The 26,335-nt window shown below is 46.4% G+C and overlaps 1 protein-coding gene across 1 annotated transcript in view; it reads left to right on the forward strand.

Annotated features, from left to right (window-relative positions):
- Positions 1–25,460, forward strand: part of CTNNBL1 (catenin beta like 1) — a 47,150-nt gene extending 21,690 nt beyond the window's left edge. The window contains exons 11-16 of the mRNA XM_063172331.1: positions 4,316–4,497; positions 12,690–12,787; positions 13,810–13,890; positions 19,355–19,492; positions 20,085–20,157; positions 25,220–25,460. Coding sequence (XP_063028401.1) covers positions 4,316–4,497; positions 12,690–12,787; positions 13,810–13,890; positions 19,355–19,492; positions 20,085–20,157; positions 25,220–25,308 — 661 coding nt within the window. The 3' untranslated portion in view covers positions 25,309–25,460. The remainder of the gene's footprint in view (positions 1–4,315; positions 4,498–12,689; positions 12,788–13,809; positions 13,891–19,354; positions 19,493–20,084; positions 20,158–25,219) is intronic.
- The last annotated feature ends 875 nt before the right edge of the window (positions 25,461–26,335 follow it).

Genomic DNA, 26,335 nt, shown 5'->3' on the forward strand with positions numbered 1-26,335 from the left:
ACTGGCTGCTGGAGAGTGGCAGATCTTTCATCTGGGTGTCTGCCACAGAGAATGCTGTAGGTCAAGTAAACCCTCTGAGGATTTGAACAACCTCTATGAGTGCAGGAGAGGACCTTTGGATGTCTCTAGGGAAAACATTTTTCCTTTTGTTCCCCATCTTAGGCTCTACTGTGTTGTGAAGCCTCTGAGCTGCTGAATTTTTGTGGATGCTGATACAAAAATTACTTTTGTGAATGGGGCATAGGTTTGCATTTCTTGTGCTGTGCTTTGTCACATCCTGAACCTCTGGGGCTTCTCTGCTCTCTCTCTCCACTTTTCCTTGCTGGGCTGGCACTGAGCTGTGTCTGCTGGGCTGTCTGGCTCCCCAGAGCTGCAGGAGGGCACAGCAGGCTCTGTCTGGCTGTCCCCAGAGTGCCAGGCTGTGTGCTGGTGGGTTAGCAAACACCAGCCAGGAATGCTGAGCTCCTGCAGCTCAGGGCTGGGGAATGTGTGGCAGCAGGGAACTGAATAAATAACCCAACATGGATTTTTCAAATAGGAACACTGGGTTTTCTTGAGGCTAATTAAGGAAAAGTTCCAAAACTAAGAACGGGAGGGAGGCCTCCCCCTGCCTGGAGTCCTGAGCTGCTGAACCAGCCTTGCAGAACTAATTAGTTGGAGTTCTTGTGCCATGTGGGTGGGATTCAGTATTTGGATTTTTAAGAGCTTTTTACCCATCTTTTGACTCTACTGTTTACCACTCTCTGCACAGGATTCCAGCTGGAAAATTATGACAAGTGGAAAATTTCTCCTTGGATGCATTTTGCCCCCCGTAGTAGTTGCAAAGGGGTTGGGAGGGACAAAGTCTGATAGACAGAGTTTCCAAGGCCTCAATCTGTGGATTCTACAGTTTGAGTGGGATTGGTAAAGTGACAGTGGAAAAAAACTAACAATTCACAGAATTTGTTCTAGAAGCTTCTGTCCCTACTGTCCACAGGCATATACTATACTGACAGCTGATTATTTTATATTTTTTAAATTCTTCTAATCTAGTTGTAGTGCTTAGAAGGTCTCACAGGTGCTCAGTTTTTCTTGGGCAGAGCAACTTAGGTGTTGCTCTGTTGTAAATAGGGAGTGAATGTGGATAGTTGTGATCTGAAGCTGAAGTACATCTGTATCTCCTTGATACCTCCATGATAAACAGCAGAGAGCAGACATGCCTTTCAGTTGTGATTGACCACCTTGCCCACAAACAAGGCAGAGTATTTTTCTCTCCTGTTGGTGTCCTCTGAAGGCCGGGGGCAGAGATCTGTTATTTTTTGGTTTTACTTTGGAGGTGGTTAATCACTGTACCACAGCCTGTGCAGATGAAAGGACAAATGGGCAAAGTTGAAAGTGTATTGACATGATGTGAGATAGATAAGCTGTGTGAGAATAAAGATATCAGGCTTGAATCTCCATTACTGTCGTGGGGAACACAGCATTCTGTGTCTGGTGCTGCCTGATCCATCCAGCCAAGTCGTTCCATTATTGATGGTTGTGCACACACACCTGCAGAGAGCTGCAGCAGCTTTCAATGAGCATTTAATGTGCTCATGATATTCTTACAGATAGTCATGAGAACAGGATGGATTCTGTTACACTGAGCCTTAAAATGTGTAGCCAACAGCAAAAGGCAATGTTGTATCATATGAACTTCTCCTGGTTTATGGGGGGTCAGTGGTAATGCCTGAAAATGAGACCAGTGTGGCTGATGTGCTTTATGTGCATGTCCTGGACTTGTGCTGTGGTCTGGGACTTCAGCTGGCCCTGAAGGAACTGGGGCTTCACCAAGCAGGTAATGGGAGGTGAGCAGAGGGTCTGGAAGAAGATCAGGTCGAGAGGGATGAAGCTGGTGACAGCAGGAGAGAAGGAGGAAATTTGGAAGTAGAATGAGAGCAGGGCTATATATAATTATTTAATTTACATCTCTACACCATTTATTTAATGTCACATTTTTATCAAAAACAAGATGGTTTACCAAGGTAGCAGCCACCAGCAGAAAGTTTAGAAATGCCCCTTAGAATTAAACTACATTTTCTTTTTAGTTCAGAAAGTACTTCTTAGTGCTCATTCCCTCAGTCCTGCCTTAGTAACCTGACTGCAGTTTAGCCCAAAGAGAGGAAAGCAGGCTTGTCCTGTCAGCTCCTGGTGCTCTGACAGGCAGTTATTGCTTTGTCTGTACAGCTGTGTGGGGTTTGAGGAGATGCAGCCGTGTCACTCCCAGGGGATGTGTCAGGGACATTCTCTGTTGCTCAGGGAAAATGATGTGTGGCTTTCCCAGCTATGAACTGAGGAGCATGTGTATGCACAGAGACAAATAGAGCCCAGGGAGCTCATGGGGACCTGCAGCACTTGGGCCACAAAATGTTCTGTCCTGCAGCTATGCTGGGACTGTTCTTGACCCTCAATGAAAGCTTTTATCTCCTGTACAGAAAACAAGGTGAAACCAGACAACTCCACATGGCTCCCCAAAGCTTTTCTGTAGCTATTTCAGGCTAGATTTTTTTATGATTATTAAAATATTTTTATGTTTTCTTGTCCTGCTGTTCCTAATGACCCCTGGAAACATAAGCTGTCTCTTTACTAAATCTTCTGGTTAATTAAATGGAACCATTTTATGCACACTTTCCCAGGAAATCTAGTGTTCTGCTTGTACTGGGATTTTGGAAAGTTAAAGGCTAATATGTAAAGTACAAATAATGTCAGCACCTCTTTTTTTTAAAAAATAGATGTATCAAAAGAATTGTCTCAGATGTAAAGGTGTTAAAAGGAGGAAAACAATGATCAGTGAATAAAGTTGTAATTCAGAGTTTCCATGAACACTGAGGCCCCTCTGTATTTGGTAATTCTCATGTTTGCTTGTCTGTGAATTAGTGTTCAGCTAAAAGTTCCTTCAATGAGCACAGATGAGACTAAGATAAACTGCTTGCCCTCTGGCAGAATAAATATTTCAAATAAAATCAACTCCAGACAGTCCAGGCAAGCAGCTATTGATCTCTAAAAGCCTGAACTTAAACCCAATGAATATTCCAGAGCTCAGCCCTGCACAGCCTTCCTAAATGCTGATCAATATGCAATTACTTCCCCTGGAAACATTTCTGGTGTCATCTGGCCTAAGGAGTACTTTATTTTTAGCTCTCTGTAGTGGGGATGAGGGGGTGCCAAACCACCCTCCTGCACAGCCTTTGGTTGCTGGGGGGAACTCAGGTTCCAGTTCTGCCCCCCAGCCATGGGGTCAAAGTACCTGGGGCTGCTCTGGGCAGGGTCACTTTCTTTCATTCTGGGGTGTTCATATATAGGTATTTTAGTTTGCCTGTTGTTAGGGGCTCATGAAGTTGTGTCTCTGCAGGGAAGTTGTTTTCCACAGCTCTCTGGAGGCTTTGAGGAGCCCCTGCTGATGGACATGGGGTCCTGGTGGCTCAGTCTGCAGCTGGGCAGGATCAGAGGGGATTTGCATGTGCTTGGGGTGAAAGATTTGAGGCTTGTGACTGTCCTGTCCTGTCCTGGAGGGAATGCCCTGCTAGGCTGGCCTCTGGGGACACTGGTGGCTTATGTTCTCCAAGCTCCTGTTAGCTCCTACTGATACTCACTTGGTCTGGGCTGTGTTATTGAGCAGTTTTTCAGTTCAGTTTCAGTTTTCCCCTGGATGGATTATAAATTCCTCTGGTTTGGTTTGTGAGGTACAGGGCAGCTGGAGATCATTTTCAGGGCATCCCTGTGTTACTGGTGTGAGTTACCACCATCAACATTCTGAACTGGCATTAAAGCAGAGCAGCCCAGAGTCTGTCAGCCTCCTTCCATTGTGTGGCTCCTGGTGATGGGATTTCATTAAAACTGACCCAGATGTGCTCACCAAACTTACTCCTTTATTAAATTAAACTGTTTTTAGATTGCAATCCTGATCTTTTTGGAGATAGTATTTGCCTTTTGTACCCAACCCAGCCTCCCCTTCTGTTTTGTGCCAGTGTTTGTAAAGGAGTGAGAAAAATATCTTCTTCAGTAGCCAAGAAATAAGAAAATAAAACCATGACAATAAAATCCATAAAATGAAATAAAAACAGAAAATAAAAAGAAATAAAAGACATTAAAAAAGAAATAACCAAGACAATATTCTCAGCCACAGTTTTGAAGAGAGTTACTGTTCATACAATGTTTTGCCTTCTAGAAGAGAAATCTTGCTTAGAGCTTGTGCTCAGACTCTTCATCTTGTCATGTTCCTTTCCTTGTCTCTGTAAAGCAGGCTGCTCCAAAGCTCCTCATGCCCCTGTACAATTTCCTGTGCCTCTTTCCACAGAGAGAAGAAGATTTCCCGCAGCAGTGCCCTGAAGGTGCTGGACCACGCCATGATCGGACCAGAGGGCACAGACAACTGTCACAAGTTTGTGGACATCCTTGGGCTGAGAACCATCTTCCCTCTCTTCATGAAATCACCCAAAAAGATAAAGAAGGTTGGAACAACTGAAAAAGAACACGAAGGTAGGTGTGCTTCCAGGTCCTTCTTATTGCAATGGAGAATGGACAGCCAGTGTCTGAAAAGAACCTGCAGGGAGGAGGGAAGGGCTCAGCACCCATCTTCTTTCAGCTCTGGGTGTCCAGCCTGCTGCTCCTGCGACAGCTGGCTGTTGAGGGCACACTTGTCCTGCTTGTTTTGGTATCAGCAGCTCCTGGCAATTCCATTTCATGTGCTGTTAATAAGTTATTTTACTCCTGTAGAGTCTGTTGTTTGAAGCTCTTACTCTGATGCAAAACTCTTTTGAAAAGAGTAATGAGGCAACTACAAATGTCACCTCAAAAGCAGTGTTTTCATGGCTCTGAGCACTGAAGTGTGACTGGATGAACATCAGGCATTGCAGAAATAAACTGCATTGCTTTTGAAGTTACATTTTTTTTTCCCTTTTTATATTTTTTAACTCTCTACCCTGGAAAACTGCTTTAACAGAGTTCTACTGTGGAGTAAAGCTACTATTACTGTGGGACCTTACACTGAGCTGAGTGGTCAGTCCCTCCTGCTCCTGGTTACACTGCCTTTCCCATTTTGTTGGGAAACAAAATAGACTATGGAAGAAACTTTAAATACTGCCAGTGATGCTTAAGGTTTTGTGCCAGTTCATTGCTCAGCTCAGTTCTAGAGGGTGAATATTGTCAAAAGCTGAAGAGGTGCAAGTGGCTCTCACACAGACTTGGGATCCATCCTGAGCTCTTGCAGCAAGCCAAGGGAAAGTGGAAGGAAATAGCAAAAACATGGGAGCTTGAAACCCAAATCCCCTGCTTTGGGACTGTCCTGGCAGCTCAGGTGGGACTCAGGGGTTCCCCCAAGGCCAGGAGGGAGGTGCTGTCCCTGCAGAGCTCTCTGGGTGCTGGCTGGGGCTGAGCAGCTCCTTTGTCTGGCAGAGCTGCTGAGCTGGGCACAGCTGCTTGTCCTCCCTCCTGAGGACAAGGAATGGGCAGTGGCATGGGCTGGGCATGTGTGGCAGTGGCCTCCTTTCCTGGCACAGATGGAGAGCTGGGGCTCACCTGTCACCAACCCCAGAGCAATTCACACACCTGCTGACAGTTCTGGTCGCTTTATCTGCCTTGTGTTGCTTGTCTTGTATAGATAATGGTGAGGGGAAAATTGTGGCCTGGGGTTTATTCAATGGACTTGCAGAGCTAGGTTTGGTTTCTGTAGGTTATGTAATAAAATTGCAGGTTTATGTAATAAAATACACAGTTATGCTTCAATGGATTTAGGGGAGGTTTAGAAATTTTCATTTGCAGTGTGAAAATGAGGTTTGTTTAATTCTTCTTACTGAGAGAAAGCTTCAGCTGGAGTGGGAGGTTCTGGGTAGAGTCTGAGTCTGTGGTTCATGCCATTGACTTAATTTTTCAGTTTTGGAAAGTGAGCTAATCTCTGTCTCATCTGCTTCTTCTGGAGACTGCAGTTGATACCTGTGGGCAGTCCTGGCTGCTGTGAGGATTAGTCTGGAAAGCCCTGACAGGGTCAGTTCCTGACTATTTCTGTGATAGCATGAAAAGGCAATCTGGCCTCAGGAGAGTGAAGTGATCCATGCAAACAGGTTTTGTATCACATCTCCGTCTCATTATCATGCTGAAGAAATGGAGAACATTAAGATGAGTCCAGAAATCAGTTCTATTAAAATAAACTCTCCCTAAAAGGCTGTGGTAGTAAGTCCAATTTTCTTTGTTTTGCATCACTGGGCAGGTGAGTTAGTGAATTTCTAACGACAGGAGGTAATAGAGATGTTCAGCAGGGTTCCCTGGGGGCTGTCAGCCTGTCCTGACACGGTGTAAGCAGCACAGTGTGTGCTTTACTCTGCTCACTGTTGCCCCAACCATGCAGTAGCTGCTCCTGGGGGGAACCTGGCACAGGCTCCTGGGTCCCTCTGGCCTTAAGGAAAATGGTGCAGGTGTGGCATGATGGAACTGGTGTCCTCTGTGCTGTTCTGGTCCTAGGAACATGCTGCTTTTTGCTTATCTCCTTTGTTTATTGATCAAAAGGAACTCTCATGTTCAGTCTGCATCTTTTCTCATAAAAACTTTATCCTGTGTTCAATCAGTTTAAAAAAAAATTAATTAGAACAATGTTGTTTTAGGAGAGCTTTCATGTGTATGCCAAATGGAGGAAGAGATTGCTTTAAAGGATTCTTTGGACTGGCTTTGCAGCAGTGGCATCAGTGTTTATTTGCAGCAGCTGTGAGGAGCTGGGCTGTGCTTGCCCTCTCTGCATTGCTGCTGGGATGGTGTCAGGCTGGGCATCCCAGGCTGTGCTGTAAAACACAAAATCCTCAGTGGGCTCTGAAACCTGGGCCCTAATTACAGCTGCCTAAAGGCCAGCCCTGCTAAAATGCTCCAGCCCTGGGTGAGGCTCCAAACAGCTCTGCTGAAGGGTTTGTCCTGCCTGTCCCCCTGTCCCTTTGTGTGCAGTGGCTGAAGTGCCACCAGGCTGGGGCTCCTGGCACCCACTGTGGCTCCAGGTGCTTCACCTCTCCCAGTACATCCAATGCTCAATCTCCAGAGCACCAAATCTTCTGTATGTATTTGATGCTTGTAGGAAAATATCCCCTTGTCTTTATTTTATAGCAGTGTTGCTATTTACATAAGAGATAGTCTATAAAACCATGTTTGTTTTATTGTCTCTAAGGCAGTGTTCTGAATGTGACAAAATAATAAATACCTCAGTGAAAAAAAAATCTCAATGTGACTTGCTGAGCTTTTATTTATTGCAGAAATTTATAATCCAAATTAAATTTGATAAAAGTGACTTCTCTGTAATGTATTTTTTCCTTTCTAAATGCTAGCATAAAGGTGTCAGTGCTGGTTAGCTACATTTTAAACACTGTCAGTGTTTAAAAATTATTTTACTCTAGGGAGCCTGTGAACAATTTAAATCCAAACTGCACATATTTATGCTTTATGTACACTATGTAATTAGGAAAAAAGAAAGGGAAAATTTCTTAACCATCTTTATGGATGATCTGAGCCTGAAGATTGGGCCTGTGGTGTCTAACTGAGTGCCCATTATCTACACTTGAATTTTGCCTGTGTTTGTACAGATCATTATATTAGGATATTAGATTTGGGAGAAAAAACTCATTGGAAGCAATTTCCCTTTTTCTGAGGCAGTGAAGCAACTCAGAGCAGAAATATTTTGCAGCTGAAGACAGAAATGGCTTAGAGTTCTCCTGTGTCTGTGGATTTGCAGTACTCATGTGAGTGCCCAGCTGGGTTGGACAGCCACAAAGAGAACCAGCCTGGCTGTGTAGGAGGTGTTGTGGTTGTGTATTGTGAGCTGGTTGAACAGCAGTGTCCCTTTAATGTCTGTGATTGCAGGGAGTGCACAGAAATCTGCCTCTGGGTGGTTCTTGGCATAAATAGAGGGGAAGATTTTAAGTAACTTCAGTGTTGTGGCTTTTGAAAAGTGGGGGTTGCTCTATAAGCATCTACATTGCAAAAACCTTCCTGCTGCAGAGCTGAGAGTTGGGGTGTCCCCCTGTCCATGAGGGTGCAGCAGCTCTCAGCACAGTCAAGTCACAGCATTAGATGCTGGTTTAAAATTCTTGAACAGTCTCAGTGAGCTAAAAATGGAGAAAACACAAATTCCTCCTGAATTAGAGAGTCTGTAGTGAAGCAATCATAGCTGGCTCGACAGGCTGTATATCCTCCTGCTCTTTTTTAGGATGGTTATTTGCAGCTGAGTTTTGCTCACTTGGAGAGTGTAATGAACTATAAAAGGATGTTTGTCCAATTCATCTTCATTTAAAAGCCTTCTCTTGTCTTAGATGTCGGTTTTACTTAGGAATGCTTAATTTGATAACCTGAGAATTAGTTCAGCCAGTTTCCAAAGGAGAATTCCTATTGCTGGGGTGTTTTGCTTGTTTGCCCTCTGTCAATAACAAAGCCTCTTTTGGAGATCCTCAGCTACACCCTCCCTTTAAAAACAACAACAAAACCCATTTCTTAGTAAATGTACTCTTAGTCCTTTGTGACATGCACTAAAGGCAGCCGAGCCCTTGGAATGAATGTCTGCCTCAGAGCCAGGTTCCCTGGGCGTGGGGAAGTGAAAAGGCAGCAGCAGAAACATGGCCTGATAAGGAGTTTTTGGTATTAACTGAGCACCCTCTGCCAGCCAGCAAAAAATGTTTTTCTTTTGGTGGTCTTGAGGAGTGAGCACCCAGGGAAGGCATCAGTCTGTTTAAGCAGAACTTTATTATGCCAATTTGTTATTTCACCATCACCCTCTGACAGGAACCTGTGATTTGAGTGAGCCATGATGCTGAGAACAGAGTTAAATTTATCTCAATTAAAGTGAGCGTGCTCTGTTGCAAGAACATCAGAAAAATAAACTTTCTCAGTCAATAGAAAGAATTTTGTTTTACGTTCAGCTTGATGACTGGATCCAGCTCACCAGGGCTGTTGCATGTGGAGCTTTTCCAACCCTCCCAGGCCCCCCTTCACCCATCCATAAAATTGGTGTTTCTTGCTTGTTCTCAGTATTTTAAGATAAGATTTTTCTTGGCAAAATGCAGTGATACTTGAGTGGGTTACTCTTCTGAAAGGTAGATTATTAATGCACGTGGCAACAAGTCAGGTTATCAGATGCTGCTACACCACTGGAATGGCATGTCCCAGTGCCACCTGTAATGCTGGCATGGACCAGTGGCTTCATCCAGGTTTCCCTGAAGCAGCCCTGAAGCCACAGAGTTGTGTGCCTAGGAGGGGTAGGAGTATCTCAAAGAGCTGGCTGGCTTTTTTCTGGTATTTTCCTGCTTCTGATTAGAAACTACATTTTATTTTAAGTGTTCTTCACAAGACAGAAGGCTCTTAAATATGTTGTGCTGGGTTCATGAGATCATCCTGCTTGGTCTCCAATGGGCTGCTGTCTCTGGCATCCAGAACTGCCCACTGACCCCTTCCTGCAGGATGATGCTTGCCTCCTCTTCCTCACTGTTGAGCTTCCTCCCTTGCCAGGCAGATGTCCATTATAATGAGATGTAAAAAGAAAATAAAAAAGCAGGGGGTGGGGATAATAAAGGCAGAGGAGTGTAGTGTTACAGCTTGATTTGACAGGACCTCCTGCTGTTGCAGCTGCCAGTGCCAGCCATGGAATAGATTAATCTGTATTCCAACACGCCGAGCTGAAGTCAAGATCGATCTAATTAGGGTGTTTTAAACACTGCTTGCATGCTGAAGCCTCTGTGCCTGTCTGGAGAGGGAAAGGCTCCCAAGAGCTTGAGGTGATGCTGGGCCAAGCAGGACCCCGGTGCTGCTGCAGGAAGCACATGGAATGTGACCTCCTAGAGCCAGGGGTGTGTCTGGGGTGGTGCCCTGCAGGGTTGGGATCGTGGGGAGTGGCAGGGCTTGCAGGTGAGCCAGCCATGGGGCAGCAGCAGTGCTGCTGGCTGGTGAGAGAAGCCTTCCATCTTCCCACATCCGTGAATTTAGGGGATTTTTGGGATGTTTGCATGAACAAAGTTGTTCTTGATGCATAGTAGCTGCCAGGTGGTACCTGTTTTTTTCTGTGGAGGCACCTTTGTGGTGCTTCAGCACAGCTTGGTTTGGTGTTTGCTTCTCAAAGGAATCACATTTATTCATTCTTTGAAACAGGGCTCTTCTGCAACCGCTGCCTCTGGCCTTGTCTGTGCCCTCCCTGGAAGTGATGTCTTTTGTGCGGGGGATGTGGACTTTGGCTGAGTGTTACATTCCTGTGGAGAAGCTCCCAGAATATTCTGAGGCAGGGAGGCTGCCTGTGGCTTCACCCTGGGGCAATGCATAGCTCATGGCCTCTGTCTGCACTGAGATCAAAGCCAGGCAGCTGCAGGTTCTGGGGACTCAAAACAGCATCAACAACTCACTATTTCCCAAAGGAGATCCAACCCTGAGTAAATATTGTGATTACAGCTTTTAAAATGTTGCCCATGTGAGATGGAGATTGGGTCAGTCCATGGTAAAATGGTGAGACCCCATCTGTGGGAGCCTGCACCCCAAGGTTCGTGTTTCTCCCTTCCCATGGCTGTGCAAACACTTTAATCCACTGAATTATAGACTCAGCCTCTCATTCCATCAAGCTTTGCCCTCATTTTGGCCAGTGTCCTCGCCTGTGGATGTTGGTATTTATTGGGACAGGCCTTGCATTATCAGACATAACCTTGATTTTGGGGTGTGACATAAAACACACTTGTGTGTTATTTTTCAGGAAGCTGATAAAAAACCAGTTTAGATAGTTCAGAAATATTTCTGTAAAATATTTCTTTGAACATTTTGACTAGGCAACAGTATTTCCTGGATTTTGTGCAGTGATATGTTGAAAGAACAGCCTTGTTCTCAAAACCTCTGTGTCAGCTCCTTTAGACTTGTCAGTAGTTTTAAAGATTTTATTGATAAAATGGATAAATATCTGCATACAACCACCAAAGCAAAAATGATGGCTAAAATACATTTCCTAGTAAAGGAATATTGGAAAAAAGCAATGAAGATAGATCATTGGTGAGAATACTGCTACTAAAATGCTGCATCAACACTTCCAAAAAAAGAAGGTTGGGGGGAAAAAATAGTGTGACATACAGAACGCTGACTTTTTCCTAAACCAGCGGAGCATATGTTGGCATATATGGGGAAAAAAAGAAAAAATTTTGTTGAATTTCTTTCTCTTTAAGAAAATGAAAACTTGCCAGAACTTGAAGGATTTTGCAGTGCTTTTAATGTCAACAGTTAATTTGGTGTAGCTTTTAGTGGAGTAGCAGTTTGTGTGCAGTGGGAGCGTGCTCTGCCACCCCCGAGCCATCGCTGAGCCCCGTGGGGCTGTCGGGATGACGGAGCAGCCGCGCGGTGCGGCCGCCCGATAAACCTGTTATCTGCTGCTCCTCCTGCCAGCCACGCTCCCAATCTCCTTGCAACATGAAAAATTGACACCACCTCAGGCAGAAATCTGTTTCGAAAAGGAAGCTCCATTTATAAGCAGCTAATGAAAAGGGGGGTGTTGGAGTGCCTGTGCAGCCTCTCGTGGTGCTGCCCTTGTGCAGGATGCAGATAATCCGTGCAGCAGGGAGCACAGGCACCCTGGCCAGGCAGCCTGCCTGCCTTCACCTTCCAGGGCCCAGGCAGCTGGGAATAGGAGCTCCCAGCAAACACTGGTTCTTTGTACTGGACTGATCAGTCAGGGCTGCTCGTGGCTCTGGGCTGGGCAGCGCTGAGGAAATGCATGATGTGACAGCAATGAGATTGTGATCCCTCTCCTCTGCATGCTGTTTTTCCCCCTCTGAAAATGTCAAATCTTGAGGCCTCATTGCTCCCTAGCACCATGGCTGAGGAACTGTTTATGGCCATTAATTTTCATCAGTCTTAATCAGCAAGATTACAGTGAGGACATCTTGGAAAAGCTGGAGTGGCTAAACCAGCAGGTCTGTGCTTAATGCAGTCATGCTGGTGGGAAGTTGTACTGACTGGTTTGGAAAGGGAAAGAGATTCAAGCCCTTCTCCTTTGCTTTGCACTGCTGTGCTTGGGCTTGAGGAGAGTGGCTCAGTCTCCTCTCAGAGTGGTGAGACATTGACACAAGTGTCTCCTGTGGGATTGCAGCCTTGAATTTTACTTGTCTCCTTGGTTTGTGCTGAAAAATATGACCCCCAAGTGCAATTGAGAAGACTGTAAACATGTTTATTTGGTCGTTTCTGGTTTGTTGTGGCCCATTTATATTCATTGATGGGACTTTCTTTAAATGAAAGTGGTTGGTTTGAGAATTTTTCCACTAGCTCATACCTCTTCAGTCTCTGCAGGAGTGCACTTATTCCCTTTCTCCAGCTCTCTTGTTTCAGTAGCTGTCCCTGCTTTGGTGACTTGAGGGTCATTTGGGTGCTGGTTTTGGCCAGGGCTCCTTTAGCCACAAAAGAGGAGAAAACCAGAGTGAAACTTGTGCACTATGTGAGGTGCTTTAGGTCCCTGAGGCAGAGGAGGAGGAGACCTCACTGGGGCTGGAATGAGGAGCTGTCTCTGCTCCCTGCAAACATGGCTTGTGGCTCTCTGCTGCTCTCTCTCCTCTCACCATGATGGGAAGGAACCAGGGTTCTGCTTATCAACGTGCTGGAGTGTTAATAGTGAATTTAATGGCTTGTTACAGAGGGAAATAAGCTCCTCTTCCTGATCTCAGGCTGCAATTTTCATTTTGTATTTCTAGAACATGTCTGTTCCATCCTGGCTTCCCTTCTGCGAAACCTGAGAGGGCAGCAGAGGACACGGTTACTGAATAAATTCACAGAGAATGACAGTGAGAAGGTGAGTGCTGAATGTGTCTCAGTCTCTGGGCTGCCAGGCTGGGAGGGTTCTTGCCCAGGGTGCAAGAAAAACCATGCTCCTACCTGCCTGCAGAGACTTCTGCTGTCACAGACCTTTGTTCTCTCATTCACGTTGTATCTACAAACAGCAAAACATTTAGTGTGTGGCCTCCACATCCCCTGTGCTCTTGTTTTCTGGTGCCCTTGCATATGGGAGTGACAATTCTGTCCTGGGTTGTGTCTCTGCTGAAACCTGGCCCTAGAAGACAATCTGCAGTTTTACATTGTGCTGGCTCTGAGATCAGGACAGTGTGGAAAGGTGCCAGTGTGTCTGGTGAAGCTCTTTTGCAGAGAGTTTAGCAGTTGCTATGGTACACATTTAACGTTCTCCACTCTTCTCCTAGAATGTTTCATTTTAGTGGTGTTTGCTCAGGGAAATTCTTCCCAAAATATTTACATGGTGGTGGATAGATCAAAGCTTTGCAGAAAAGAAATAGCTTTTGCAAACGAGGGATCCCAAGAGATTTGTAAATTCTGCCACTGGGAAAATACTGGTTCCTTAGTATTCCTCATTAGTGTGTTTTAAAGGTGTTTTTCATAACCTGTTCTACCAATTGTAGATAATTACTAGACAGGATTTCAGCTGCCCTAACACAATTCAGAGGAGAGTGGGAGAGCTGGAACATCCAGCACAGATAGACAAGTCCACTGGGGAAACCAGGAGCCTGGAGGACCACAGCACAGAGAATGAGCTGGGGACACGTGCCTGTTTGCTGCCATTGATCTGGCACTGATGGGACTGTGTTCCCATATAGGATGACATCCAAAGCCTGCAGCCCCAGCGTGCTCATCCAACCAGCTCTTGTACCCTCCTTCTGTAACATGTTCCTTCCCAGGAGGGACAGAGCTGCCTGTTGCTTTGTGAAGGCTGAAGCTGAGAGGAAAACAAAATTGCAGGAAGGATTAAAGATGATTGCATTGCTCTTTTTTTCCTGCTTATGTCTGTCTCTTCTGCCCTTGCAGGTTGATAGGCTGATGGAACTGTATTTTAAGTACCTGGATGCAATGCAGGCAGCTGATAAGAAGATTGATGGGGAGAAACACGTATGTATTGCTTAAGTTTTGCCAGGTCATGTCTGTAACACCTCTGCACAGCCATGTCATCATCTGTACAGGACTTCTGGCTCAGCCAGTCACTGTTCTCAGGTGTGCCCTCATACCTGTGCTGTTCCTCTTAATCCTATTACCTTGCTTTCCAAGTTCCAGGTAGTCTCAGGTAAAGTGGGCCAAGGATTTCTCTATAAGTGCTTCTGGCTGTCTCTTAGAGTGAATTTTATTAGAAGTACCCAAGTCTGTCTGTGCTTCAATTTGCCTTCGCTTTTACCTGGCTGCAGTCCTGCTTGGTTTGGCAGATGGAGAGCAGGTGAAATGCAGAGAGACAATTACATGATAATGTGTGAGGCCTCCTATCCTGGTCTGCAGAGCTGTGATCAGCAATGAGGAAGTGTCTGTGTTGATGAGTTGGCTGAGGAGCAGCCAAGGGCTGTGAGCTCTCTGCACACCAGCAGTGAACGTTTGAGTGACACGAGCCTTGGTATCGCACAGCACTTTCTTGGAACTGAGGCTGGAACAGACCTTTTGAAAGGGAACGAGCGGCTGGAGTCAGGAAGCAGCTTGCAGAGCTGTTAGCCAGCTTGGCCAGCTTCCCACAAGATTATCTGTATCAGTGCTGGGGAGGGTGTGAGATTGATTAGCACCGACGGAGAGCGATGGCTGCAGCTGCCGTCGCGCGCGCCGCGCTCTGTGTGCCACGGGCATCCGCCCCCCGCCAGGCCCTGACAAACAGCTGCCTGCCCGCTGCCAAGGCTGCTTCTCCAGGCACTGCCAAACATTCCGAGGGCATCAGGGCACTGCTGCTGCTCAAAGAGGCACGGGAGTGAGTGATGAATGGAGCTGCTTTTGCTGCCAGCACTCAGGCTCCATATGGGCAGCGGCACTACTGAGCGGTGGCCTGGAGGAAAACAGCGTTTACCCTTTCCTGTTTTCCTTCCATGCTCTGTCCTTCCTCCTCAGGACAGGGTGAGAAATTATTTATTCTTTATGATTTGGCGTTGGTGTGGGGGCTTTAGAACTCAAAAACCAGATTGGATTTTTTCAGTTGAAGCTTTGTAGTTGGAGCTGCTTGTACAGAGCCCTAAAATACCACGTGCAGAGCAAGGGTATGTGCCCTTTATCCAGGAACACCCTGGAGCAGCCTGCAAACGTTAACATCTGTAGCAAACAGCCAGCACAAAGCAGGAGTGGAGGGAATTTGAGTGTGAAGATGCTTTTATGGAAGCTTTTCAATTAATAATATTAACCCATTCGTGTCTACTAAATGCATAAGAGAAGTAAAACTAAGGAATGTCAGATTCTCCTCCTGTATCCAAAATAAATGGGCCTCAATTCTTTACCTTCTATTAGAACTAATAATAGGATTTGGCAGAAGCATCTCATGGGTGCAACATATTGACCACAACATGTATAAAATATGATATTCAAGTTCATTCCTAGCTTGGAACACTTTCAGAGAATTATCGTTTGCTTTATTTTGTAGCATCATCGGATGGTCAGTGGGACATGGTCTCCTGAGATCTGAAGTTGCTCAAGTGTTTTCTCCTTACAGAAAGAGGCAAAAGCCATCATTCTGTCTGTCACATCATGGCACTGTCTGGCTGTGACAGGATTTATGGGGCACTTTAGTGTTCCTTGTTGTGGCACATGAATCACTGAGGTGGATTGTATGAACACTTTAGAAATGGTGTTTTGTCACTGGGGGGTGGGGGCTTTTAACCTTTCCCTTGCAGTAGAGGACGTGGTACCCCAAAAATCTGGTATAAAGATCCTCACCTTTTTCCCTGCCCCATGGAAAAATGAAACTTGGTGAGATTTTACAGGTTCAGCCTACACTAGCAATACTGAGATCTGAGTCTGATGGACAGAGTATCCTGGTGTAAGTCTTGCATTACAAGGAGCGAAAAGCTGCTTACACAAGGAATGACTGAGTGCTTTATCTTTAGTAGTGCAGCTGGCATAAGAAGTTTCTGCTCTTGTAGTTCTCCTCCTTTTTATTTCTTTTAGCTTGGCTTATTTTAGTGATTTGGTTTATAGCCCTGCTTTTCAGTCCATGGCAGTGATGGTAGGGGAATAGTTGAGGGTGGGAGGGAGGGGAGGAATTTCTGAAGCCAGCTGTTTTGAGGAGGAACAGTTGTAATAATCTGCGCCCTGATTTAGATTGTGACACCCTGATTTAGATTGTGAAACAGGATGAGGTCATTGAGCCCCTTCTTAGTGTTACCCCTTTGTTTGCTTCAGTGGAATCTGTTCAGAAAGGTTCAGAGGTGATAACCTGGTGATTATCATAATTGCCATGGGAAACCCAGGAGCAAAGTTCATGAGAGCATTGTCTCCAACACCTGATGCCCATCTTAGCACTTTTCTCAGAGTTTTTAGTTAATGAAAATATCTTGTTCTCCTCTCAATTTCTTTAATTATTTCTGTAGGAAACGGTGCAACATCCTGTGGCCTTTACCTCTCTCTAAAATGAGGTATAATTATGGGTGGCAGCAATAGCCTTGATGATCTCTAAAGATGGTAGGAAATGACAAGAGATAGTTTAATATTTTTATAGTTCCACAGAAAATTATGCTCATCAGGTTTATTCAATAAAATATTCTCACCAGACATTTTGTGCTATAATGACTTACAAATTACATGCTAATTGTGGTACAGCTCAGCCACTCCATCCTTGAGAGAAAGAAGTGGAACTCCTAGGATGAGTGAGGGATCCACAGGTGGGGATAACAGGTGGGGTTTTGTTTCAGCCCATCCTTTCAGTTTGGTATAGAAAGACTGAATTGTTTGGAGCTGTGCTGAGGGCAGGACGTGATGGCTGTGAGTGCGGCTCTGAGCCTGTGGTCTGAAGGCCCTTCCTGAGCATGTTTTGCATCCTTCAGCTCTCCCCAATATTACAGACTGAAAGTAGCAAGGGGAGAGACTCCATCCTTAGAGTGAGAGACACGTTGTGGTGGTTGTTCTGGTGCACAGCTATTTGGAACACGCTCATTTCTGCTCACCTGGATTGGCCTTGCTGTTCCACGTGGTGAGGGTGTAAACCCAAGATCCTGGGTGTTCTTTGTTGTTGATCAGTATCCTTTTGCTCTGCCCAGCTGTGCAGTGTGTGCTGGAAGGTGAGTGATAGAGGAGGAGGGAGAAGGATGCAGAAATCTCCTCCAGTGCCTGTGTGGAGCAGTGTGATTTTTGGTACAGCACTGGCACATCCATCGCATCTTTAGGCTTGGAGTCTCTACCTGACACCTCGAGGCCTGTCAGTCCTGCCTCATTAGTGTGAGAGAAGCTCATTTTAGCTTCACAGAAGCCCATCTTATTGCTGTCTTCTCCCATCAGCAAGGGGCATCTCAGCACATATTGCTGGCAGATTAGAAATGGCACCTGAGCGCTCATTTGGAGGTTAGCGACTGACAGCTTTGAAAGAGAGTCCAAGTGGGAAAGGGGCTGCTTGCTACTGTACTGCAGGCTGACTAGCACTGAAAGGGTGGCTGTGGTTTAAAAAAAAAGGACTGTGAAAAGGCACCTTAAAACTGTACTTGTCTTCTAATTCATATCTGCTTAATTTACTGGCACAAAATAATCTCTGCTGAGAGGGGCTGTTGGAGCTGCCACCGCTGTGTAATGGAGACCGCGGCTGCCTGGATCCAGCTCCTGTGATCGCCGGGCTCGGATCAGAATACAGAGCAGACCTGGCTTTTGTTTCTTGCTCTGGAGATTCAGAGTCCTGGCCTGTGGATGTTTTTCTGCTCAGGAATTTAGCACTGTTGAGCAGAGCAGCCAATGAGCCTGTGTGCAGTGTGGAGCGTGAGCAGTGGTACAGGACTGAGTGTGTTGTCTTTCTTGAGTGTTTTTTTAGATAATTCAGTCAGCGTTCAGCTCTCTCACTAGCCAGACTCATCATTGTTCAGCTTTAGAGACCAGATTTGAGCCATTTGGCATGGATTTAGGGTGAGGGAAGTCACTCTCTGCACAAAATTAGATTTTTCTATTTACTGGCAAGAGCTCACATGCAGGCTTTGCCCAGTCATGCCTGTGCCTATGATTTTGAGAACCTGGAGTAAATGACAGTCATGCATGTGTTGGAGTCATCAAGATCTGATGCTAAAGTGTCACATCTGAGTGTAGCCAAAGCAGTTGATGTCACAACACAATTAAGAAGGCACTGCCTTCTAAACTTGTTCTTTTACTGGCAGACTGGATTTCTAGGAGGAAAGGAGAAGTATTCCACTACCAAAGCTTTCCTCCCTCTTTCAAGAGGAAGTGAGAATCAGCTAAGTCACTCCATCAGATTTCCATCCAGGGAGCATCCATTGCCCTCCTCCAGGGACAATTGCACAGGGCTCATTTTCCTTCTTACGCCTAAACCCCTCAACTCACCACGAGGTGTGAGGGCTTGGCTTGACAGAACAGCAAAATTTGGCATCCTCAGTCAGCTTTGGTGCTGGTGCCTGGGTTCCTGGAGCACATGCACCCGAGGAGGCACGTCCTGCAGAGCGTTGCAGGTGATGGCTCTAATGAGGAAATATTGCTCTGGTGCCCACCTGCCAACTGCTGTAGAATAAATCACAGAGCTGCTTCCTTTGTTTAAGAGCAAATCCTGAAGACAAACCCCAAATTGCAAAAGGTGACAAGTGACACAGTTGTTTGGGCCTGTCAGTCCCTGTGAGGATGGAGCACAGGCACATCCTGGGGCCAGCTCAGAGGAGGCTGCTCTGAGCTCGCTGCTGGGTGGTTCTTGGCAGTGTTTTGAAGAAGATGAGCTCTCTGGGCATGAGGGATGGAATGGAATGGAATGGAGGGATGGAATGGCCTCTTTCATTCTTCCTCTGGGCAGGTCTCTCTGGTGAAACTCATGTATACAGAAGGATTGATGGTGGGTCATCATTCCCATGGGAGTCTTTGGCTAAAAAACCCTGTCCTGGGTCTGCCCTGGCTGCACCCCTTAGAAACAGCTGGAAGAGCCTGGCTGGGTACAGAAAAGCAGGATTTCCAGATGTGTTTTCTCATGTATCAGTCAATCATGAAGCTGGAAGGCTGATAGCTCTTAGAGTGTGCAGGAGTCATGTTCTGCACTGCTGAACAGCACCCTCAGATGGCCAGTAAAAGAGCAGGTTTTGTTCCATTCTGACAAAGAACTTGTAAATCACGGATACATGGGTCTGTTCCATAGTCACACACTCTCACTCCTCAATGTAGAAATGTGATTTGTATGTTTAAATTAAAATTTTGACTTGCAGATTGACACACTTCATGACCAGCAAAGGCAAAACTTCTTCAAAACGGAATGAAATGTTTTGTGAATTTAAATGAATTATTAAAAATACTTCTTCTGTGAGAAATATATGGCTGATGTTTGGGGGAACAAAACAATTCTTAAGAAACCACAAATACAACCAATATTTTGCCACTCCTGTGCTCTGAGAGAATTCTCACACCTTTCCTTTGTGTGGCTTTACAGGACATGGTGCGTCGAGGAGAGATCATAGACGATGACATGGAAGATGAATTCTATCTCCGTCGTCTGGACGCCGGGCTCTTTGTGCTGCAGCTCATCTGTTACATCATGGCAGAGATCTGTAATGCCAATGTTCCCCAGGTAAAGCTGCATACAAGGCTGGCAGATCATCTGTGTTTGCATTCATGGGGCAGACAAGGCTCTAAATCTTTGCAAATACTGTGTTGAGTAATTGTTTCTCTAATTTTCTTTTCGGGAGGAAACCTCCTGTTTATTGCACTTGTGTCCATACAGCTCCATCAAGTTGCAGCAGATAGGGCATTAGTGGGGACAGAAGTTGATTGCTGTCACTAAATTCATATAATCAGTGTGAGCAAGGTCAGGGTTTGAAATGGAAAGGCCATGTTGATGCCGTTGCTGAGAGAGCAGGGGGAAGGGACATGCTCTCAGGAGGTCTCACAAAAGCACAGCTACAGCTTTTCTTGATGTGTGCAAAATGCTGCATCTCTGCTTCCTCTGTGAATACATTGGGGTTTGTGAATGCATTCTGTGGCTTCTTATTTCTGTGCCGTGTGCCTTGCTTGTTGTTCCTGAGCAGATGCTGAGGGCTGCCAAGACTGAGTTGGTTTTTGTGGTGCTCAGGTCTCTGTTTATCCCTCAAAGTGGGAAAAAGTGGGGCTGTGCATGGACTCATGTTGAAAATCTCTTTCTTCTCTGTCCTACTCTCCATCAGATTCGTCAGAGAGTCCACCAGATCCTGAACATGAGAGGCAGCTCCATTAAAATTGTTCGACACATCCTGAAGGGTGAGTAGAGATATTTTTGTGCAAGTGTCTCATCGCTACCAGGGACAGCTTGGTCATGGCTTTGCAGGCTGAGCCTTCACATGTAATTCTCCCTGACTTCCTGAGCATCTCCAGGCAGCAGCTGAGCAGTGTTCTGAGATACTGGCAGGGCAGGAATCACCCTGATTAGTGGCGTGCTTTGCTTTGCCTCCCAGTTAGGACACTTGCTGTAGCTGCTGTCAGAGAGCAGCACATCACTGCACGCTTCCATCAGCTCCAGCCTGGCTGGAATTCACTGCTGACATTAACGTGAGAGTAAATATTTAAGGGAAGTGCACATGCCTGCTAGAGGGAAGAATAGTGGAGTCTCATCTTTCATTAACATGGCCTTGCACTTTACCATCTGCACCATATTAGTATCCGTGGTGTATTTGTCTTGTTCTTAGTGTCAAATTAATAGGGATTATAGCATTAAAGTATCCTCCATAGCTTTAAAATGTAGCTGTTGTGATTTGCAATCCTAGTTTTAAAGTACTGCTTGTTATTTTTAATGCTCATGGTGAATTAGAGCAATGCCTATTTGAGCTGTAGCCCTCCTTTGCAGCCTGCTGTCCTTCAGCAGCAGCAGCCAGTGGAACTGGGGGAGAGAAGGGCCGGACTCAGCCTCTTCCCATGGCCCCTCAGAGCTGAGAGGCTTAGTGAGAGCAGCAGAGAACCAGAGCTGCCTGGAGAAGATGCTTCCTTATGGAATGTATCTGCTCCAAAGGGGCTGTGTTGTTTTCAGTGTGAGAAAAGGAGTCTATTTTTCTTCTGGAGGGAAGGGAAGCTTGACAGCATTTCTGGGATAGTGGGCTGTATTTCACTGTTTCTGCTTTCTTGGGGAGCAACAATGTTCTCCTGGGCTTTTCTTGCCCCCACTTCAACAATGGCAGGTACACTCAGCTTATTTCCTGCAAAACCTGTCGGTTTTCTCCCTTCTCATATGCAGGAAAAAAGGAATCAGAGGGCTGGCTGCTATGACAAAATCAAGAGTGATTTTCTGACAATGTGAAATTACCTGCAGCTATAGGCAATCTCTTTGGCCCTTGTCTTTAACAATGAAGTGCAAGTTAATGCCTGCTGCTGAGCAGGGGGGCTGCATAGCATGTCTTTTCTGATTTTAATTCTGATACTTGAAAATTCCTGCCTCTAAACTGCCCCTTTCCAACGTGGACTATGGCCACATCCCTGTTCAGATTCCCACACTTGCCCTGGGCTGTGTGTCCCTGGGGGAGTTGTCTGCACACCCTGCTGGATTTGCACATCTCACGGTCACGGCTCTGGGGTGTTGACTTACATACCAAGCTGAATTGGAGGGCAGCTGCATTAAAATTTCATCTGATTCTTTCTTTCCCAGACAGTGACTTGCATTGTGAAACTTTCTCTGTGCTTATATCGGGTGTTGCAAGCTCAGGGTCGTGCTGGGTTGGAGCTCTCAGCAGTAGCACATTCCCTGCCTGAAGGGGCATGTTGGCTTCTTAATAATGCAGGGATGGGTACAGAGTTTGGGCTCTGACTGCAGCTCTCCCCAACTCTTAAACTTGCTAGTTTTAGAGACTTTTAAAGACAATAATCATAACCTCAGTGATAAATTTCTTAGTAGATAAATTTCTTGTGAAGTCTTGCAGTGGGACCTGAGAAGCAGCACTGGGCTCAGCTGCAGTCTGGGCTTTGAAATTTGAGCATTTCAGTAGTTACACACCTGTGTCCACATGCACAGTCAGCACAGATTCACCAGCCTGTAACAGCAGCAGCACCAGGGACATGCACCTGTTCTCTGAAGGAGTCACTTCCCTGGACACAGCTTCCCAGGGGAGCCAAGGGGTTGGAACAGAGATTTGGATGTGGAGCCTGCAGTTTGCTGCTGGGATGCTGGGGTAGCAAGGAGCTTCCAAAACTTCCCTGGAGTCAACTGCACAAGACTTTATTGCAAGTGACTGAGAGATCAGGAGCTTGAGCCTTGGCTGGAAAATATTTCCAGGCTACTTCCCAACTTGCTCTCAGGACAGATGAGGGCTGGTTTATTTTTACTTTTCGTTCAGTGTTTTGCTCTTGTTCAGTTTTTATTTTCTATTTTTGCATACTAATTAGATGCTCAGTTTTTAGTTTGATTTTTATGGCCTACATATTCTCCATGTTTCTCTGGAAACCTGACAGCTGATGGATCCCTTGGGGTGGCTCAGAATTACTTACGATGCAAGCAAGGAAGCGAGACTGTTTTCTTATGGTGGAGCTTTCAAGGGGGAGGAGTGGGCAGGGAATAACAGGAGGCTCATTAATGCATTTCTGCAGGCTGACCAGTCCTCCCACACTTCCTTTTTCTGGAAGATCAAGCATTTCTTGCAACAGGACAGTTAGTTTATGCTTTGGAAGAAAACAGCTTGAGTGGTGTGTACCTTGGCTAGGGAGATGTTTTGGGGATGGAGGCTGGATTGGGGATGGCAGCAGTGTCTGTATCTTGGGGTGGTGCCTGATCTCCATCTGTCATTGGGAATGGAGTGAGGCACAGGCTTCTCTGAAGTGATACTTGGCTCTGGAATGGCAAATCTCCCTGTTCCTCACTGATCCAGAGGGACTTGCCATTGATCCTGGCTACCTCAGGAGCTCTGTCAGAGCTGCTCCTGCTGAGCTCCCCCTCACACCTGGTGTCAGGTGAGCAGGCACACTGGGAGCTGGGCATGTGGAATGTCTGCTGCACATTCCAGCCCAAACCTGTTAGCACAGGTGAACACAAAGGAAGGGTCAGTGTGCTCTGAGGATGGAGCTCAGTCTGGCTCACGGTGCCTCCATCTGTGCAGGCTCCAGAGCTTCCAATATCCATTACAAGCCTCAGTATTTCCCAATTGATTTTTACTGTTCTGTAACCATTGTATTTTGTCTAATGAAGCAGAAACCAATCTTGGGCCCTTTCCCTTTGTGTAGCTACAGCAGTGTGTAAGCTCTGGTTAACTGTTGGCAGGAGCAGCTTACATTTGATTTTTTTTTAGCAGTCTCAGTGAAGTGGTGGAATTTTAAATAAAAAAGTAAATACGTAAAATCTCGGTTGGAGATTTACTTTTTTAAGCCTGGTTCTGGGGGTTTTATCTGGTGTCTTCAAGCTGCTAATGCTTCAAATGAGCATTAGCAGCTGTCATAACCCAGTAAACATTCTGCCTTAGATTAACAGGGGTTTTAGTCTTACAAAGCCTAGATGTTTAGAAGGAGAAATGCTGAGCTTTTGGACAAGATAAGAAGAATTTGTGTCTTGTTTTTGTTTGGGTGATCTCCCAGTACAAAGGAAGGGCAGTGTCATTAGTGCCACTCAGTGGCTCCCTGCTCCAGCCCTAGTCCAAGCAGTCTGGCCATCCTTACAGCTGGGAGCAGAGCTGCTGGCTGTGCCAGGCTTGGAAACCATGGCTGTCCCTCACCTGGGCTTGGAGAGGCCACTGCAGGTGGGAAGTGTTGCCTTGGGCTGCAATAAACTCCAGCACACATCCACTGCAGCTGTTCCAGAGGCACTTACCCTGATGGGGCTGCTGGGGACAGAGCTGGCTCCTCCAGCTGCCCCAGTACTCAGGCTCTGGTACTGCCTGAGGGGACAGGGGAGCCTGAGCTAAGAAGGGGACCCCATCCCTGTGCACTGGGATCATCTCCTGCCTGAGTTTGGATTCCCAGCCCAGCGCAGAGCCCGCACAGCACGGCAGGGCTGAGCTGCCTCCCAGCAATCAGTCCATGCACAGGGAGCTACAGGGAATCCCTCCTTGCCAGGAGCTTTCTGCTGCTTTTAAGAGCTGTGCAGAGCAGCTCATACACTGAGAGAAGCTGCCCTGATCTGGTCCCTTCACTGGGACAGTGGGCAGCTCAGGTTCACCTGCAGCAAACCTCAGCATTACCACCTGCTCATGTTACAGATACCAGAGCGGTTTATAAATATTAAAAATATTTTCCCAGAGGCTTGGTAAAGAACTCTACTGCTTTCACATGGAGAGAGAGAGAGTGTGTACACACAGGAGGGAAGACTCCCACATCAGCTAACTTCTGCCTGTCCCCACTGCTTTCAGTGCTCCTGTAACAAAGGCTTTGATGGAGCTCAGAGCGTGTAGCTGTGCTAAATGTATAAATATTAAAGCAAACTTTCTGCAGCAACTTACCATTCAGTGCTGAATACAAGCTGTTCTGTTTGTTTGGAAGAAGGGAAAGAATGCAAGCAGGCGGAGGCAGGGAAGTGCTGTCTTAACCATCAGCCTGCTCCTGATTCCTCAGATTTGTTCAGCTCCTTGCTTCTGCAGCTCAGAACTTGCTTTTCATATTTTCTTTTTAAACCGTCTTTGAAAATGCAGGTTCTGGTTGCAGGAAGGAGGGAGCTGGTAGGGGATGAGAGCTGCCAGCTCCAAATGAATATCAGGGAGGAGAGCTACAGAGGGAATGTTTAGTTCTGTGCTGTTTGGTCGTGTGCATGGATGGGCAAAACCATGGTCAGGGTCTGGTGTCCTCTGCCTGATGACAAGTAGTTTAGTTTGTAGTTAAATCTCAACTGGTGGCTTTTCTTCTGTGTGGTTAAAAGCACTGGGTAGGTGGAGGAATTGGGGTCTCCTGGGCAAAAATCCTCATTCAGGATGCTTGGACAGCCAGCAGGTTAAACCCAGGGCTGGGAATAATTGACAGTTGTCACAGACCCCGCCTGACCTTCCCTGATGACACTCAGTGTCCAAAGGGACCTGGGAAGCTGGTGATTTGCAGTGATTTATGGTACTGTTGGCATTTCTTTGGCATAATGCCATGACTCCCATGCCAGGGAATGGGTGCTCCTGGGTGCTGCTGTGTGTTTGGGCCAGACCAGGGAGTTCTCTGTGTCTGTCTGAAGCTTTAATGAGTGTTTGTTACGCAAAGCTTTAACCCTGGGGATGGGCAGGAAAACTATCAATGCTCCTTGCATTAATTCCCATGTGGCTGTTTGCAGTATTGTGGGTGCAGATTCCTCTGTGGTGTGTGCAGGAGTTGTGGCCCTTTGTTTGTTGCTGTGGCACTCAAAGCCTGTGTCCCTGTGCTCTCTCTCTCCCTGCAGAGTACGCGGAGAACATCGGGGATGGGAAGAACCAGGAGTTCAGGGAGAGTGAGCAGAAACGGATCCTGGATCTGCTGGAGAATTTCTGAGACACCTCTGTGTCTGCCCACAAGGACCTGGCGCCATCCTCCCTCCTCCTGCCCCTCCTCCAGCCTCTCTTGCACGATCAAAGTGATGTTTCTATGAAACTGCTTCTAAATGGGATTTGGGAGATATTAAAGATAGTTTGCTTTTTTTTTTTTTAGTTGCTGGTTTGTTATTTGAGCAGTGTTCTGTGAGTGGGGCTGCAGCTGCATACCCAGCACAAAGCCAACATGAGGTTCTCATCTTTTTTATCTTTTCCCCCCTAAATCAAGCTGCCAAGGATCAGTGTGAAACAATACAAATGTATGTGTGGCAGGGAGGGCAGAGAGGAAGCCTGCCTGGCTCAAGAGACTGTTGGCAGGTTATTCCAGCCTGATCCATTAATGAAAATGTACAACCCTTGCTCTGATGGGAACCAGGGAGGCTGAGGTGGTGGTGTGTGTCCAGTTCATCCCTTCTTCAGTGGCACTGAGATCCAGGAATTGGCCACATCAGCCATTCCTGTTACATCTTCCCAAAGGTGAGTGGGAATTGAAAGTAGGTTCTGGCACAGGCTGGTCACTGTTCCCTCCTGAAAAGGGAAAAGAGAGAATGTGTCCATTGGGGTTTTACCCAGAAACTAAGAGTGAGGGGAGGTAAGCAGTGCCATCCCCAAATTCCATTGCCTTGCTTTCACAGTCAGTTTTTGGTCTTGGCTGTGCTTGTTCAGTAGAAAACCAGTGTTGTGGTTCCTGGACAGGGAGCTTGGCTCTTGGAGCAGCAGCAAGTCCCTGAGAGCAGAGGGATGGCCCTGCCTGCCCCAGGGAAAGGGGCCACTGCTCATTCTCATCAGCCACAGTATGGTTTTGGGTGTCATTGTGCCAGACTCAGTGCTTCCCTGAGCTGGGACTCCCAGCTGGGATGGGAAGTAGCAGAGGATATTTTCCTGCATCCTCTTTTCTGCTGCTGAAGTTAATGACTGTCATCACAAGCCATCGTGGCTCCTGCAAGCTGGGCCGTGCCTAATTTAGAGAGATTTGCATGCTGGCAGCA

The sequence above is a fragment of the Melospiza melodia genome, chromosome 19 (assembly GCF_035770615.1).
Source record: "Melospiza melodia melodia isolate bMelMel2 chromosome 19, bMelMel2.pri, whole genome shotgun sequence".
Taxonomy (NCBI): domain Eukaryota; kingdom Metazoa; phylum Chordata; class Aves; order Passeriformes; family Passerellidae; genus Melospiza; species Melospiza melodia.